This window comes from Crinia signifera, chromosome 4 (genome assembly GCF_055691185.1).
Source record: "Crinia signifera chromosome 4, ASM5569118v1, whole genome shotgun sequence".
Lineage (NCBI taxonomy): Eukaryota > Metazoa > Chordata > Amphibia > Anura > Myobatrachidae > Crinia > Crinia signifera.
This window is the reverse complement of record NC_139220.1, coordinates 295288480-295303886: the sequence shown is the minus strand read 5'-3', so window position 1 is coordinate 295303886 and position 15407 is coordinate 295288480. Positions and strand designations below refer to the sequence as shown.

The 15407-nt window shown below is 46.1% G+C and overlaps 1 protein-coding gene across 1 annotated transcript in view; it reads right to left on the bottom strand.

Annotated features, from left to right (window-relative positions):
* Positions 1–15407, bottom strand: part of COL5A3 (collagen type V alpha 3 chain) — a 196262-nt gene that overhangs the window by 92702 nt on the left and 88153 nt on the right. Inside the window, exon 4 of the mRNA XM_083180418.1 lies at positions 12036–12198. Coding sequence (XP_083036544.1) covers positions 12036–12198 — 163 coding nt within the window. The remainder of the gene's footprint in view (positions 1–12035; positions 12199–15407) is intronic.

Genomic DNA, 15407 nt, shown 5'->3' with positions numbered 1-15407 from the left:
CAGGGGCTTGTTTTCCCTGGTGAACCAAAGTATTTAGCAGAAAGGAGCAGGGAGGGAGAGGAGAGAACGGACACAGGGTTAGTAGTCGCCGGTGACTAGTACTAGACTTCTCTCCTGCAATACAGAGTGGTTCTATAGAGGTATATTGCCTTGTGCTGGGGGACAGGGCTATGAGCAAATAGTAAATCAAAGGGACATCTGAAAGTTTCTCAATCCAGAATTAATTAGGAAAGCGAGAGAGAGGGGGGCACAGAGGAGAGATAGAGAGAGATAGAGGGGTGCAGAGGAGAGACAGAGAGATAGAGGGGGCAGAGGAGAGAGAGACAGAGAGAGATAGAGAGACAGAGAGAGACAGAAAGACAAAGAGAGACAGAGAGAGATAGAGGGAGCAGAGGAGAGACAGAGAGAGATAGAGGGGTGCAGAGGAGAGACAGAGAGAGATAGAGGGGGCAGAGGAGAGACATGGAGAGATAGAAAGGGGGGAGAGAGGGGGCAGAGGAGAGAGGGGGGGCAAGAGATAGGTGGGGCAGAGGAGAGGAGAGAGGGGGGCAGAGGAGAGAGAGGGGGGAGAGGAGAGGGGAATAGAGAGAGGGGGCAAGAGATAGAGGGGGCAGAGGAGAGGAGAGTGAGGGGGCAGAGGAGAGAGGAGAGAGAGGGGGCAAGAGATAGATGGGGCAGAGGAGAAGAGAGAGATGGGGGGCAGAGGAGAGAGAGAGAGAGAGGGGAGAGGAGAGGGGAATAAAGAGAGGGGGCAAGAGATAGATGGGGCAGAGAAGAGGAGCGAGAGAGGGTGGAGAGGAGAGGGGAGGAGAGAGAGGGGGCAATAGATAGATGGGGCAGAGGAGAGGAGACAGAGAGGGGGGAGAGGAGTGAGAGAGGAGGCAAAGGAGAGAAGGGGGCAGATAAGAGGAGAGATAGAGCTAGAGAGTGAGGATCCCATGTAATGTTATATTGTCTGGGGATTGGTGTATGAACCCTACAGTATTTCCCCTTTAGATTGTCAGAGCTCAGATTTAGTGCTGTGACTCTGGGACCCGGCAGCTGTGATAGTCGGTTGTTGATATATGCAACCAGAAAAAGAGCTGAGTACAGTTACCATATACTGTAGTCCAGTGGTCAGGGAACAGGGGTAATTTACTCCAAATGGGGAAAAAATTTATTTCCTAGGGGTAATGGACGTCGTGCTGCCGAGACACAGTCGGGCATGCATATGAATCTATGTGTATGCCCCGCTGTGTATTGGCAGAATGACCATCCAGTTCCACCAGGAATTTCATTTCATTGCATATAGAATCTGTATATAGATTGCACAGTATATGCCCAGATGTGTGTGTTACAGTACGGTAGTGTACAAGGACCTGATGCAGTGCAGTGCGTCAGCCCCTTGTGTATAACAAGCTTCCCTGCGTGATGCCTCAGGGCCCCGCCTCCAAGTCCACCCGCTTCTTTAGTAGAGTCGATTAGTTTCTGCCCCATCTCGGCAGCGCGCAGTCTGTGCTGCCCCTGCGTCGCCAAGTTTCTTTGGCTAGTTATAGGCTCCTGTAAGGGCACACCCATCTCTAGTCTGGGGAAACCATTTGCCCAGACTGTCACTATATCACCTTGTAATATGGACACTAATATTTGCCTGGACGTCACATTATCAATGGCTATACCACACACACACACACATCCTGGCAGCCATTGATGATGATGATGATTACCATATATGGCTGTGTGGTACAAATTTTGCGACAGTATTGCTATTAGGGAATGCTAAAACTATGGCAAGGCATGCTGGGATGTGTAGTTTCACAACAGCTGGAGGGCTACAGTTTGACCATGCCTGATCTACACAGTGTAGATCTATCAACCAGAACCAAAATATCTGAAGAATCCCTGCCATTATTTCAGGACCTGTGGACAATGCTGTAAGATCCATTCCCACTATTCATGTTGTCCTTTTGTGGACTTAGGGCCTCATTCGGACCTGATTGCTGCAGTGCGATTTTGCAGAGGCCCACCATCAGACAACTGCTGCCCAGACAGAGAGAAACCCCGCCCTGTGCAAATGAATGAATTGCACCTAGATCACCAATCTCTGGCCAGAATGTGTAAAGGAGCCCATACACGCTCCGTTCTGCGCCGTCCATTCTGTACTATGCGATGCGTGCTCCCGCGCATCTCATCGTACAGTACAAAAAGTATGTGCTGCACATACTTTTTGTACTAGCTTTACATCGTATCGCATCGCATTGCATGCACAATGCATGCACAAGGCATGCGATGCGATATGATGTGTACTATATAAGTACAGAACGGAGCGTGTATGGGCTCCTTAAGTGTACATAAATTTCACCCTTTCACAACAAAAAGAGGCTGATCAAAGCCGGTGCTGACGTCACAGACCCTCCCTTAAAACGCCTGGGTACACTGGCATCCTTACTGGACACAAAAAGCAAAGCAAAGCTTTCCGGAACTTGCCCCCAATAAACAGTGCCTGCCAGTAGTCTACTTACGCCACATAACTCCCTAAAACATAAACCTAAAAGTCCTCACACAGCAAATGCCAGGGGTATGGGTCAGTGGGTCCAAACTAAGGTCGACATACATTGGGTCGACCACTAAAGGTCAACAGGCATTATGTCGACATAGACAAAAGGTCGACATGCCTAAGGTCAACCAGGTCAAAAGGTCAACACACCTGGTAAAGGTCAATAGTGATTGGGCAGACAGGTACAAATGATCGAATCCTGTATACCATAGGTCGACATTGACAGAATGTCAACACAAGCTTGAGGTCGACGTGGACATGATCGACAATCAAAAGATCAACACCAGTTTCACACGTTTTTGATAACTACTCCTGTTCCAGAAGACCCATTAGTCTGGGATCTGTAATTTAATGTAACTTTCTATAAGTACAGACCTTTACCCAATGTATTCTGGGAGTAACAATCTCAAGCAATAGCCTAAGTTGCCACAAACAGACACAAAATAGAGTATACCCTGACTCAATAGAAAAAAAAAAAACGGATTCAAAATTAAGATGTATTATAGACAAAATCTCATGTAATTATGACTTTTAAAAAAAAGTTCTTTTGAGTTATCAATAATGAAGTGCCTATTAAAATTTTTGATTTTGCTCATGCGGTTACCATGGCAGCCACAGTCACATGATATAAAGGGCTATATTTAATCACAGTCGATACATGGTTCAATAAGGTGATGTGCACATCACATATGTGGTGGTCGGAAGGTGCTATAGAAACAGTTAGATCTGAGTACCTCCTATAATGCAATACTGTTTCTCGGAAAAGCAGAGACCAATGCTTCCAAGTGTCAGAGAGATATTTTTGCACTGACAGCCATCTATGAAACTGCCACCGAACTTGGAAAAAGGAAAATCAGCTTCATGTTACCAGTACAAGATAAAAAAAACTTGCCGTTTAAGAAAAACTGCTTTTGGAATTTCCCATTTAACATTCAATGTTAGAAATCTATTAATCTTGGAAAGAAAACGCGCCATCAGGGACTTGAGCGGAATGCGCTTTCTCTGAGCTAAGGCACCGTGGAGGAAGCAGGACAGTATTGTGGTTTTGTATGATGAACATGATACAATTTGGATAAGGGAACTTGATGCTCCAAATATCTTTAAAACATTTTAATGCAATTAATAAAATTAACTACCAGATGTGTTTTTTTGGCTTCTAAGTCACTTTGGAATGTCTATCATGTTGCTGCTTTATTCTTAATTATGCAGTTTCCGTTTGAACATTCTACTGAGAAGTTGAAAAGTTTGATTGAATAGAACGTGTTTGCGGAACAATCGTCAACGTATCCGGATTCAATTTTGCAGTAGAAAAAGTTTTTGCTTGTGTTTGCCGTTTGTGCAAATATTAGTATTTAAAAACCACATAAAATGTATTTTTTAAACAACAGTGTTCTAAATGGGGCTAAATCAGTGGTTCCCAAACTGTGCGCCTAGGCTCCCTGGGGTGGACTGGAGCACTTGCAGGGGTGCCTCGGTTTGTTTTTCAGAAGCGATTCAAATTATTTATGGTCAATGTAATAGGCAAAATCAGTGCTTGTGGCTTCCAGTTTTTAAATATGTGGATAAACAAAAGGATGACATATAAGCACAACTTATTTAATTTAATATTGTTTTCTGAAATTCTCGGTAGCAAACATTGCACCTAGGGGTGCCTTGACAAATATTCTGATAATCTAGCGTGCCATGATGCAAAAAAGTTTGGAAACCACTGGGCTAAATGTAATAGCAGCAATCATAAAAGTGCAGAACCTCCAAAACACAAAGGCTATTATAATAATTAGCACTAATTATCAATATCAGCTCGAACTGGATCACATACGCTTGAACATGTTTAATTTGCAGGACTTTATTATCTGTGATGCCAGATACAAGTGATGGGAGAGCAGTAGCCCATAGTTATCGCCTCCCAGTGGCCATGTGCAGAAGTAACAGGCTGCATGGCCCCTGTCTCTGCATGGCCCCGATTCCTCCACACTGACACCAGCAGCCCCAGAGGGTCCTGCCCAGGGCCGGTGCAAGGCACCGGAGCGCCCCAGGCAAGTCGGGGTGGGGGCGCCCCGGTGCCAGGGGGAGGGAGGGGGGGGTGGTACCTGTGTAAAAAAAATTGCTGCCCGGCATCCCTGCAGGGCTGGGGCAGTCAGGGGTGTCCGTGCCGTAGGGGTACCTGCGGCGCCGTCATGTGTATAAAGCTGGCTGCGGCCGGCGGGGTCCCTGTAGTGAATAGCAAATAACTAGCGCTTCCCGCGCCGCCGCAGGTACCCCTTATTTGCAGGTACCTAGTTATTTGCTATTCACTACAGGGACCCCGCCGGCCGCAGCCAGCTTTATACACATGACGGCGCCGCAAGTACCCCTACGGCACGGACACCCCTGACCGCCCCAGCACTGCAGGGACGCCGGGGCAGCAATTTTTTTACACAGTTCGCTGGGGGTGAGGGGCGAACTGCCGCCCTCCAGGTGCCGGCGCCCTAGGCAAATGCCTAGAGCTGCCTAGTGGTGGCGCCGGCCCTAGTCCTGCCTGTCAGGCAGCTACTTCATGCTGTTCTATACATTCTCTCGTCCCCCACTTATGCATTGACTTGGGGTAAGGAAGAGTGTATGGATTATGGTAGGTAATAGTAAGAATAATAGGTCATTGGTGCTATCTTCATTATGGGTCTGATCCTGGTTCACTTACAAAAGCAAATTCTCTCTCTAATGGACAAAACCATGTGCACTGCAGGTGGGGCAGATGTAACATGTGCAGCAGTGGCGTAAGTTTGTCCAAGTTGCCTGGAGGAAAGATGCATATTGGTGCCCCCCCAAAGACACACACACAACGTTATATAAAATATATACTGTAAATATGTCTGTTATGAAATAAATATCTATATATATATATATTTCAGGATTCAGCCACAGAAGCGATTTTGATGGCTTTCAATTAATGAATTTAAACATGCAGAGGAGGAGAGGTGCCCCCTTGAGAGCAGGAGCCCGGCGGCAGATGACTCCATTGCTTTCCTGAGTTCTGCCTCTGATGTGCAGAGAGAGTTAGATTTGGGTGGGGTTTTACTTCAAACTGATATCTATATTGCAGTCTAAAAAGTGGTATCCAGACTGATCATAGACTGACTCATGATAGACAGTCATATGGGAGAACACTAATGGTCAGCAGTCAAAAGGTCGACAGGGTTTAAAGGTCGACAGTCAAAATGTCAACAGGGTTTAAAGGTCAACATGAAAAGGGTAGACATGCATATTTTACAAAATTTTCATCCGACATGTGCCGACAGGCGTTATTTCATGCCCTACCATCCACTAGGTCATGGAGGGAGAATAAAATAGCGTGCCGAGCATAGCAAGCCATGCGAGGGGACGCGGTACACTTAGACAGTGTCCATGTCGACCTATGTCGACATAGACAACCTAAAACCATTAAAAACTCATGTCGACCTTTTTCCATGTCAAGCTTTTAACCACGATGACCTTGTGACTGTCGAGCATCGGTGGTTGACCATATGACTGTCTATCATGAGTCATCTATGTTTTTGTACTATAACCGTAAAAAGTAAAGCAGTCAGTACTTTCTTATATGAATCTCAATGCTGATTTGTGTATTATATTTATTATTTATTAACAGTTTCTTATATAGCGCACACATATTCTGCAGCGCTGTACAGAGAATATTTGAACATTCACATCAATCCCTGCCCCAGAGGAGCTTACAATAAATATTCCCTACCACATACATACACACACAGACATTCTAGGGTTAATTTTTGTTAAGAGCCAATTAACCTACCAGTATATTTTTGGACTGTGTATGGGGAGAATATACAAACTCCGCACAGTTAGGGCTATGATGGGAATCAAACCCATGACCTTAGCGCTCTGAAGCGGTAATGCTAACCATTACACCATTTGTACTGCCCCACGGGATGCGGTCAATTTCCTGACCGCCGAAATCCCAACCGCCGAAATCCCAAAACTTTCTCCCTCCATGGGTGTCCACGACACCCATAGAGGGAGAACAAATTAGCGTGCCGAGCGTAGCGAGGCACCGGGCCCGCTGCGTGGCGAGCGCAGCAAGCCCGCAAGGGGGGGGGGGGGGGCGCGATCCACGATCCCCCCCTTGTCGGGATTTCGGCGGTCGGGATTTTGACCACCGGGATTCCATATCGAATCCCTGCACCACATATGGCTTATATGGCTTATATGCAATTACTGTAATGTTCTCTGTATTATATGGGTGCACCTGTGATGTTGCCTGCATCACAAGGCAGTCCTATAGGTGGAGGAGGTCATATAGGTGGAGGGTGATTACTATCAGCTGTTGATGAAAGGGGGCGGAGGCAAGCTGTCTCTGCCCTCTGTAACTGAAATCATAGCTTCACCCCTGTTTAAACCCTGATTTTAATTAAAAGACTTAGGAAACATATTTAGAACTGAAAGGAAAATGATGTAACAGACTTCACGCTTTATCTATACCTCACAATATTTATCTCTCTTGGATATCTTGATAAATTAGGCTCCGTCCCACCCAAATCATTCCCTAATCTGCACATTCCGTGACTATTTGCTACAAGGAAACGCTCCTTTTCTGAAAGTTTGACCTCTATTAAGACTGACCTGGAAAGAGCTGATCTGTTGGGAGGTGCGATTAATGTGATATAGAACAGACATGAAGGAAGAAGTAATATTACATGGAAGAGAGCATTCGAGGTAATGAGTAGAAATGAGAGCACACACAGATAAAGGTCCATACACACTGGGCATAGGCGTGCGCAGCACATTTTATTAGGGGGGTGCACCATCAAGGGGGTATGCCTAGAACCACCTATTGGGCATGTCTAACACCACCCACTGGCTGTGTCTAACACCACCAATCAGTCATGTCTACCATCATCTATTGACACTCGCTACAATACAAAACGTCTCTCAGACACACCATAATCTCCTGCCTACTTAAGTTTTGATCGACTAATTACTCTGTGTAACATGCAAAAAAAGTCAGAAACATAATATGGATGACACAGGCATGTAGTGATATGACAGTTGTCTAGTACAATTATCAATGCAAAACACACATAATTGATTGATGGGAGCTTCTTTTAATGGAATACAGTTCTAAAAAGCAAAAGTCTGGTAAAAGGTATTGCTGGTATTGCTAGCGGCAGGAGGGGTTCATAAGGGTGTGCCATACTTGCCGACTTTTAATATTGCCTCTCCGGGAGAAGCCCGGAGAGGACAGCCGGATATCCAGGTCAGGGGGCGGGGACGGGGGTTGATGACTCAAAATTACGCGATTTGCGTCATTTCAGTCCCGCCCCTTGCCGTTCAGCAGTGCAGGGTTTACCTGTTCGCTAGGCTGCGGGTATATGCACAGCTCTGAATCAGGCCCTAAATTCCCAACCCCATGAACACACATCGCTTAACTTTTTTCTCCAAAACTAGTTAAACTACCTGTATGTTTTTGAGGAGTGGAGGTAACCTGAGCACCCCGAGACAAGCCGCATAAGATTTGGAGAGACCATGCAAACTCCACTCAGATAAACCTTGATCAGGGGGGTTATTCAGACTTGATCTGACAGCTGCATGTGACCAGGTAAGAGTGTATTCCTTGTGCGAGCCTGCGATTTGCTTAGCAGGGCTTGTGATCAGCAAAGCCATACACCAGGCACTGACCCCTGAATGATTTTTCCAGGGTGTGCAGTCTGAGCGTAGCCCAGAGCTTACACGGCAGCTGCGATTGGAACAGGCTGACCAGGGCCGGAGCTGACTTGACGTGACTTCCAATCAAATGCCTGGGCACGCCAGCGTTTTCCGTGACACTCGCAGCAAGTGGCCAGTTGCCACTCCCAAACGCCGGCTTCCTGTCAATCATCTTGCGTACAGCTAGCTATAATAAAAGGAGTTTGATTCTATTGCAGGATGGACTGCGCGTGCGTACCACAGGCCGCACGCATGCAGAGTCATGTGATCATTGCTCGGCCTGTGAATTCGCAACCCTGCGATCAGGTTTGAATAACCCCCTGAACTTTGACTCCTGACCTCACAGCTGTGAGCTAGCAATGCTAACCACAACGCTCACCATGATGGCTGAACTGCAGTAATAATTCCTCCCTGCTGACCTGCGGACACAGATTATTCTGCGGAATACAAATCTCTATTTTCTCTAGTAAATACAACTCTTGACACAGTGGTTCCTGTGAAGAGAGACCCCCCCCCCCCCCCCCCCCCTGGCCAGCTGGAGCTCTGACCTCTGACCAGAGATTATTAGGATCCCGGCCAGGCTGCTTCTGCCAATATCAACAGTTCTGGAGAGGAATCGGATACAGGAAGATGAGAGATCGGAGTTCTAGGCTGATTTATGAGAAGTAATAAGTGGCTATAGTAAAAGCGGTCACGTGGACTACAGGCACCATTTATGAGAGAGATCTCCCAGAGCCCCAACTCACAGTCCCTTGTTTACCTGCTGGCAGGATGGGTGGGTAGTGGCTAGGTAGGGGGGTTCCGGATTAGAAGGCTGACAGTCAATAGGTTGTCACCAAAAGGTTGCACAAGGTAGACATATACAAAAGGTCGAAATTAACTAGGTCATCATTGACAACAGGTTGACACGAGCAAAGGGTCAATGTGGAAGAGGTCGATGGGGGGTGTCAATGTCTACACCTGAGCAGTTGGACCCACAATAAGTGCAGCGCCAAGCTTCGGGCCAGGTGCCTCGATCAGCAACTGCTGCCCTCGGCACAATTTACCATTGCCAATCGAGGTCCCCGTGGATGTTGAAGTATGAAAAAGTTCAAAAGATGAAGAAAAAACCTCATGTCGACATTTTCATGCTATTGTCAGGTCAATCCTTTGCTTGTGTCGACCATTTGTTAATGTTGACCTTTTGGTGTCCACCTATCATCCGGATACCGGGTGGGGGTGTCCCATGATTATTCCCTTCCCACCTCAGATACCACCGTGGAGCTAATTATTATAAGGTTAGGGCCGCAGAGGACCTGTTCTCATCTGAAATACGGAATGCTAGAGGCACTTCCACGTTATTGGCCCAGTAGCCACCCCATTGAGCGAAGGTGCATCACATATGGACGTAATCCAGGGCACAAATCATTTTACAATATTTATTATTTTGTAGGTCAACATGGGGCTTTTCACCTTTTTATCCCAAATGTCACCACAGTCGACATGGACACTAAAGAAGTGCCCCGTGTCCCCTCGCATGGCTCACTGTGCCCGCCAGGCTTTTGGCACACTATGTTATTCTCTCACCACGCCACGGTGGACGGTACGGCATGAAATATTTGTTGGCTCAAAAAAACTGAAAAAACCCCATGTCGCCCTTTTGAATGTCGACCTTGCCCACGTTGAACGAATGCATGTGTCGACCTAATGACCACGTCGACATATCCCCATGTCGACCTTCAGGTGTGTCAACCTTGATGCATGTCGACCCAATGAATGTCGACTTTCCTCATGTCGACAACGACAACATGTTTGTTTCCAGATAGTTACTTCATTTTTTACTTAAGAATCCAGCTAAAGAAAAAACCTGCAGCCGTTACTATAGTAACAATGGACGAGGGCTTTGTTGTTTGGAATGTTGGGACTTCCAGCCGCTGTCTGGGAACTAGTTGCACCTACAGTATGTGCATGCATATCTCACAGCTGCGGACTGAAGCTGAATAGCACAGGACCACTTTAACGATCACCTATCTTCACATTACCTAAACTCTTTGTTCTGTGATCATTCGGCCAAGCCTGTCTGATTTGTCCTGTCACTCACTCCACTTCCTTTCATTCCATCCTAATCGCCTTTATTGAGTACCAGAAAACGTGCGAGTCCAGGCAGATGTCCGTGGTAATTCCCATCCCACGCCTTTCCCCAGTGACACGCCCCCTCTCGCACTGCTGAGCACTGTCTGCTCCACAACACAATGCAGTGCATGGGAAACTGATACAACATAGCTCCGCATTACTAGGTCCCACTGGGGAGTCACTGGCTGATGCTGCTGAGTAGTTGTTTCCGTGTACAAATGCTTACAGAAACTGCTGATCCATCTAAGCTAGACGTTCCCAGTTAGAGATGCGGTTACATCTGAATGTCCCAAGTCCTGGGACACGTTCATCTGCAGACACAGCCTAGATATGGCCCTGCCCTTTCTCACAATGTGAAATTCTCAGTTACCCTAAATGCAGGGCAGGAGTTAGGAAACAAATCTATTTAATCCAAGCACAAAACAAATAATCTGAAAGTTTATAGAGAACATATCAAGTCACGTTACATAGCTATTCTGTCATTTTAGGAAAGGTAACCCTCATGTTCTCTGATTTGGACCTGATTCATGTTTGGAACAAAAAAAGATACTTTGCATCTGGAACAAACCATATTTCCATGCAAAGTGAGCAAAAACATTTATATTTTTTCTGTGGAGGGTAAATACTGGCTGCTTTTGCATGTATTCCACAAATAAGAGAGAGCTTTATTTTTACAGCTCAGTATACTGTAGATTCACGCACCGCACACTTGCCTAGCCTCCCGGGATGGACAGGAGGTTCCTGAGAATCAGGTGCTGTTACCAGCACCTCGGAAGGCGGGCAAGTCTCCTGCATCACCCACAAGCTGCTCACAGTTCCCCGCACTCCCCTGCACTGTGAGTATAGCTGCTCTGTCAGTACAGATGCACAATTAGTATATCTGTTCAGTGAGTATAGCTGCACTGTGAGTACAGGTGGACCGAGTACAGCTGCACTGTGAGTATAGCTGCTCAATAAGTATATCTGCATAGCGAATATAACGGCGTAGTGAGTATAACTTCACAATAGGTATAGCTACATAGTGAGTATAGCTGCTCAGTGAGTATAGCTGCACTGTGAGTACAGGTGAACTGAGTATAGCTACACTGTGAGTATAGCTGCTCAGTAAGTATATCTGCATAGTGAGTATAACGGCGTAGTGAGTATAACTTCACAATAAGTTCAGTGAGTATAGATGCATAGAGAGTATGTGAGTATACTCCCCATTCCTTTAAGAACGTTTTTTTATTGAGTAAATGGTATTTCAAAAACTAAAAGAAAGAGGTCACTGCCCTCTCACCAAGCAGATCATTTAGTACAGTATGGGCCCTGCTTATTAATACCTACAATATAACTAAACTTGACAGAATGTAGGGTTTTGAGCAGAGATGGCAGTAGCGTTTTTCTGAACTACTGTACATACACACCCAAGCTTAGGGGTTAATAATTAGTATTAATAATCAACTAGTTAGTTAAGCCTGGACCAGAAGCCTTTGCTGCAGTAGCGGGAGAGAGTTTTTCTGAGCAGGCCGATGCAGTGGAGGGAGGGTGGTTTAAAATTGTATTCTGAATGAAATATTGTCGGTTTCACATTTTCCTCAGTCTAAATAACAGTTAGATATTTACTAATAATTATATGACACGTCACACTTGCAGAATAAGACATTTGGATTTGAACAGTCAGAAACACCTGACAAAATGGTGGCTAATGATTTACCTCAAACACCTCCTCGTCAAGTAGTCGTGTCCCAAACAGGGTAACGCCATCTGTGCTAATGATGGGCTTGTCCCCTCGGTCCAGAAAGTGGGTCTGTCTCTTCTCACAGTCAAGAAACATGGTCACGTTTTTTCCTTCAACGCTTAGTGCAATCCGATGCCACCTATAGGGAACGATCAGACACGGAACTCACAAGTTTAATATGCACAACTTTATAATTAACTGTATCAATTATCTGGCATTTTAGATGACAGACCAACAGTCTGAGCAATAACTGTAAATCTGTTAAAGGGAAATTAAATGAATAACCAAAGACTTGCATCAATGTTCCCATGATGTTGGCTGTTCTAATATTTTTTTATGATTAAAGGCAAACAATATGGCGGCTACCGTTAGCTATAAACAGAGATCTTGGCTGTACATAATACTTTATGCTGCCATGCTGAAATGATCTATAAAAACAAATAATATGCCGTATGTAAAGGTAGCATATAGGCTATCTAATGCCCCTTTCCCACTGCAGCTAAAAAACGGTAAATTGCAGATTTTCAGTGCAATTTACCGTTTAAGGCTGCAGTGGGAAAGTGCCAGAGTTGAAATACCATTTAAAGCTAAATGGTATTTCAACCTGTTTTTAAAGCAGGGTCCTACACGTTAAAATAACGTTTAAGAGGCAGTGGGAATGCCTCTTAAACGTTATTTAGCCTCCAGGCAGTCCCAGTGCCTGATGAGAACTAGTAGTTCTCACTTTGTGCATGTGTAATGAGTGCACGTGCATAATAAAGAGCCGCTCATTACATATGCGCATATGTAATGAGCGTCACATTATTATGCACGTGCACTCATTACATATGCGCAAAGTGAGAACTACTAGTTCTCATCAGGCACTGGGACTGCCTGTACCCTGCATGGACCCCCGCTGCCTCCCCACTGCCCTGCATCCCCGTGCAGGTAAGTACAAGGGGAGGGGAGGTGGGGGCACAAGGCAGGTACGGGGGTTAGGCACTCTTTACACTTGGGGGGGGGGGATTAGGCACTCTTTACACTGGGGGGGGGTGGTTAGGCACTCTACATTTTACACGGTTCACTGCAATGGTAATGGTACTTAAATGGTATTTAAAACGGTAATCTGCTGCAGTGGGAATGCTAATACCGTTTTAAATACCATTTAAGATTACCAGTACTTTAAACTGGTCTGCAGTGGGAAAGCAGCATAAAACAATCTTAAAAAAAATAACAATAATAATAATAAAAGTTGCAGGATTTAGTCACATGATCACTAAGAGGATTATTCTGAAGAAAAAATGCCAGGGGTACTATTTTACATTTAAAATATATCTTAAAAAGGACAAATTATGAATAGCTTTGAAGTATACGGATAAAACGGCAGTTGTGACGGACCATCTGGTCGTTATATACCTAGGAAAGCCTGTTAGCAGTAATAATGTCTATTATCCCAATGTAATGCATGACACTCCTGTCAGACTGAAGTAGCGTGCAGCTACTTGTCATACACAGCACTAGTAAGCATATTATTAGGATAAACTATTAACTGGTGGGCAAATCAGGTTACGCTCAGATGGGTGGGAATTCTTGTGGTATAGGGGAAGATATAGAAAATCTTCAAAGATAGGGAGTGTCATGTCACCAGAGACGCTGCCCTTCTGGACGCCCCCTTCTTGATTCCCTTTGTTAACATGTAAGGGGATGTGTCACAATGTCTCTGCCGACCATGGAATGATTCCTCCTGGCTTTGCAAATAAAAATCAGTCTAAAGTGACTTTTATTGGCATGTGCCTTCCTGAAGATAGAGCGGATGGCTGAAGTCCTCTGATGTCAGCCGCCCGCCCCCAGCAGGTATCGATCAGCCCACATAGCCATAGTAAAGTCCAGCGTTTTCATAAATGCTGGGCGTTCCCATGGCCGAACTCTGTCCCCACCGCCGTCCACCATGATCCTTGTAAATGGCTCGGGGACTATGCAAGTCGCTAAAGCCGTTCGCAAAGCGGAGCTCTACATGAGCATAATAGACCATGTGCATGGGCCAGTCCCCAAAACATTGGAACGGGACCGAACTAGCAGTAATGCGAGAAGATCAGAATGACCCCCATAGAGAGAAAGCGGAGCGAGATAAAGTACCAACTCGCTCCTAACTGCCATGTTAAAGATGTTACAGGATGTATTTGCAAAATGGTAGGAGCTGATTGGTGGGTAGTTTCTCTCGCTCCACTTTCTCTCTCCAAGCTTTATTAAATCACCCCTTACATGCACACTTGCCGAGGCCAGCAGGCGACGAATGGCGGTGGGAGAAGGGGGGAGCGGGGGCGAATGGTGGTGGGTGCAGAGGCACGCCCTCTGTCTCATGTGCGTGCACCCATGAAAATGCTGGGCATACCCCTAGGGACCCAGGCGGGTCCATGCCTGCTTGGAGCGGGTGGCTGACGTTACAGGATATCAGCGCCCTCCCAGAATTCGTCCATCTCCGTCAAAAAAGCAAGTCTTGACTGACTTTATTAGCAAATGGAAGAGAAGTCATTTGATGGTGAGCGACCATCAAATGGTTTCTCTTTCATTCGGCCATGTGCGAGAGGATGTGTATGCGTACACAACCACTCGCAGAACTAAACCATCAGAAAGTGAAGGTGGCGTTATTTCACATGTGCTAAAAAATAATGTTTCAGATATCGGATTTCTGGAAATTAGTCGAGAGTGTCAGTCAATAGATTCAATAGGTCAATATGTCTACACATGAAAAAAGGTTGACATGAGGATGTGTGGTGAAATCACGCTGCTGGGGTCAGTGAGGATGTGTGGTGAAATCACGCTGCTGGGGTCAGTGAGGATGTGTGGAGAAATCACACTGCTGGGGTCAGTGAGGATGTCTGGTGAAATCATACTGCTGGGGTCAGTGAGGATGTGTGGGGGAAATCATGCTGCTGGGGTCAGTGAGGATGTCTGGTGAAATCATTCTGCTGGGGTCAGTGAGGATGTGTGGTGAAATCACGCTGCTGGGGTCAGTGAGGATGTGTGGTGAAATCACGCTGCTGGGGTCAGTGAGGATGTGTGGGGAAATCATGCTGCTGGGGTCAGTGAGGATGTGTGGTGAAATCACGCTGCTGGGGTCAGTGAGGATGTGTGGTGAAATCACGCTGCTGGGGTCAGTGAGGATGTGTGGTGAAATCATGCTGCTGGGGTCAGTGAGGATGTGTGGTGAAATCACGCTGCTGGGGTCAGTGAGGATGTGTGGTGAAATCACGCTGCTGGGGTCAGTGAGGATGTGTGGTGAAATCACGCTGCTTGGGACAGTGAGGATGTGTGGAGAAATTACGCTGCTGGGGTCAGTGAGGATGTGTGGTGAAATCACGCTGCTGG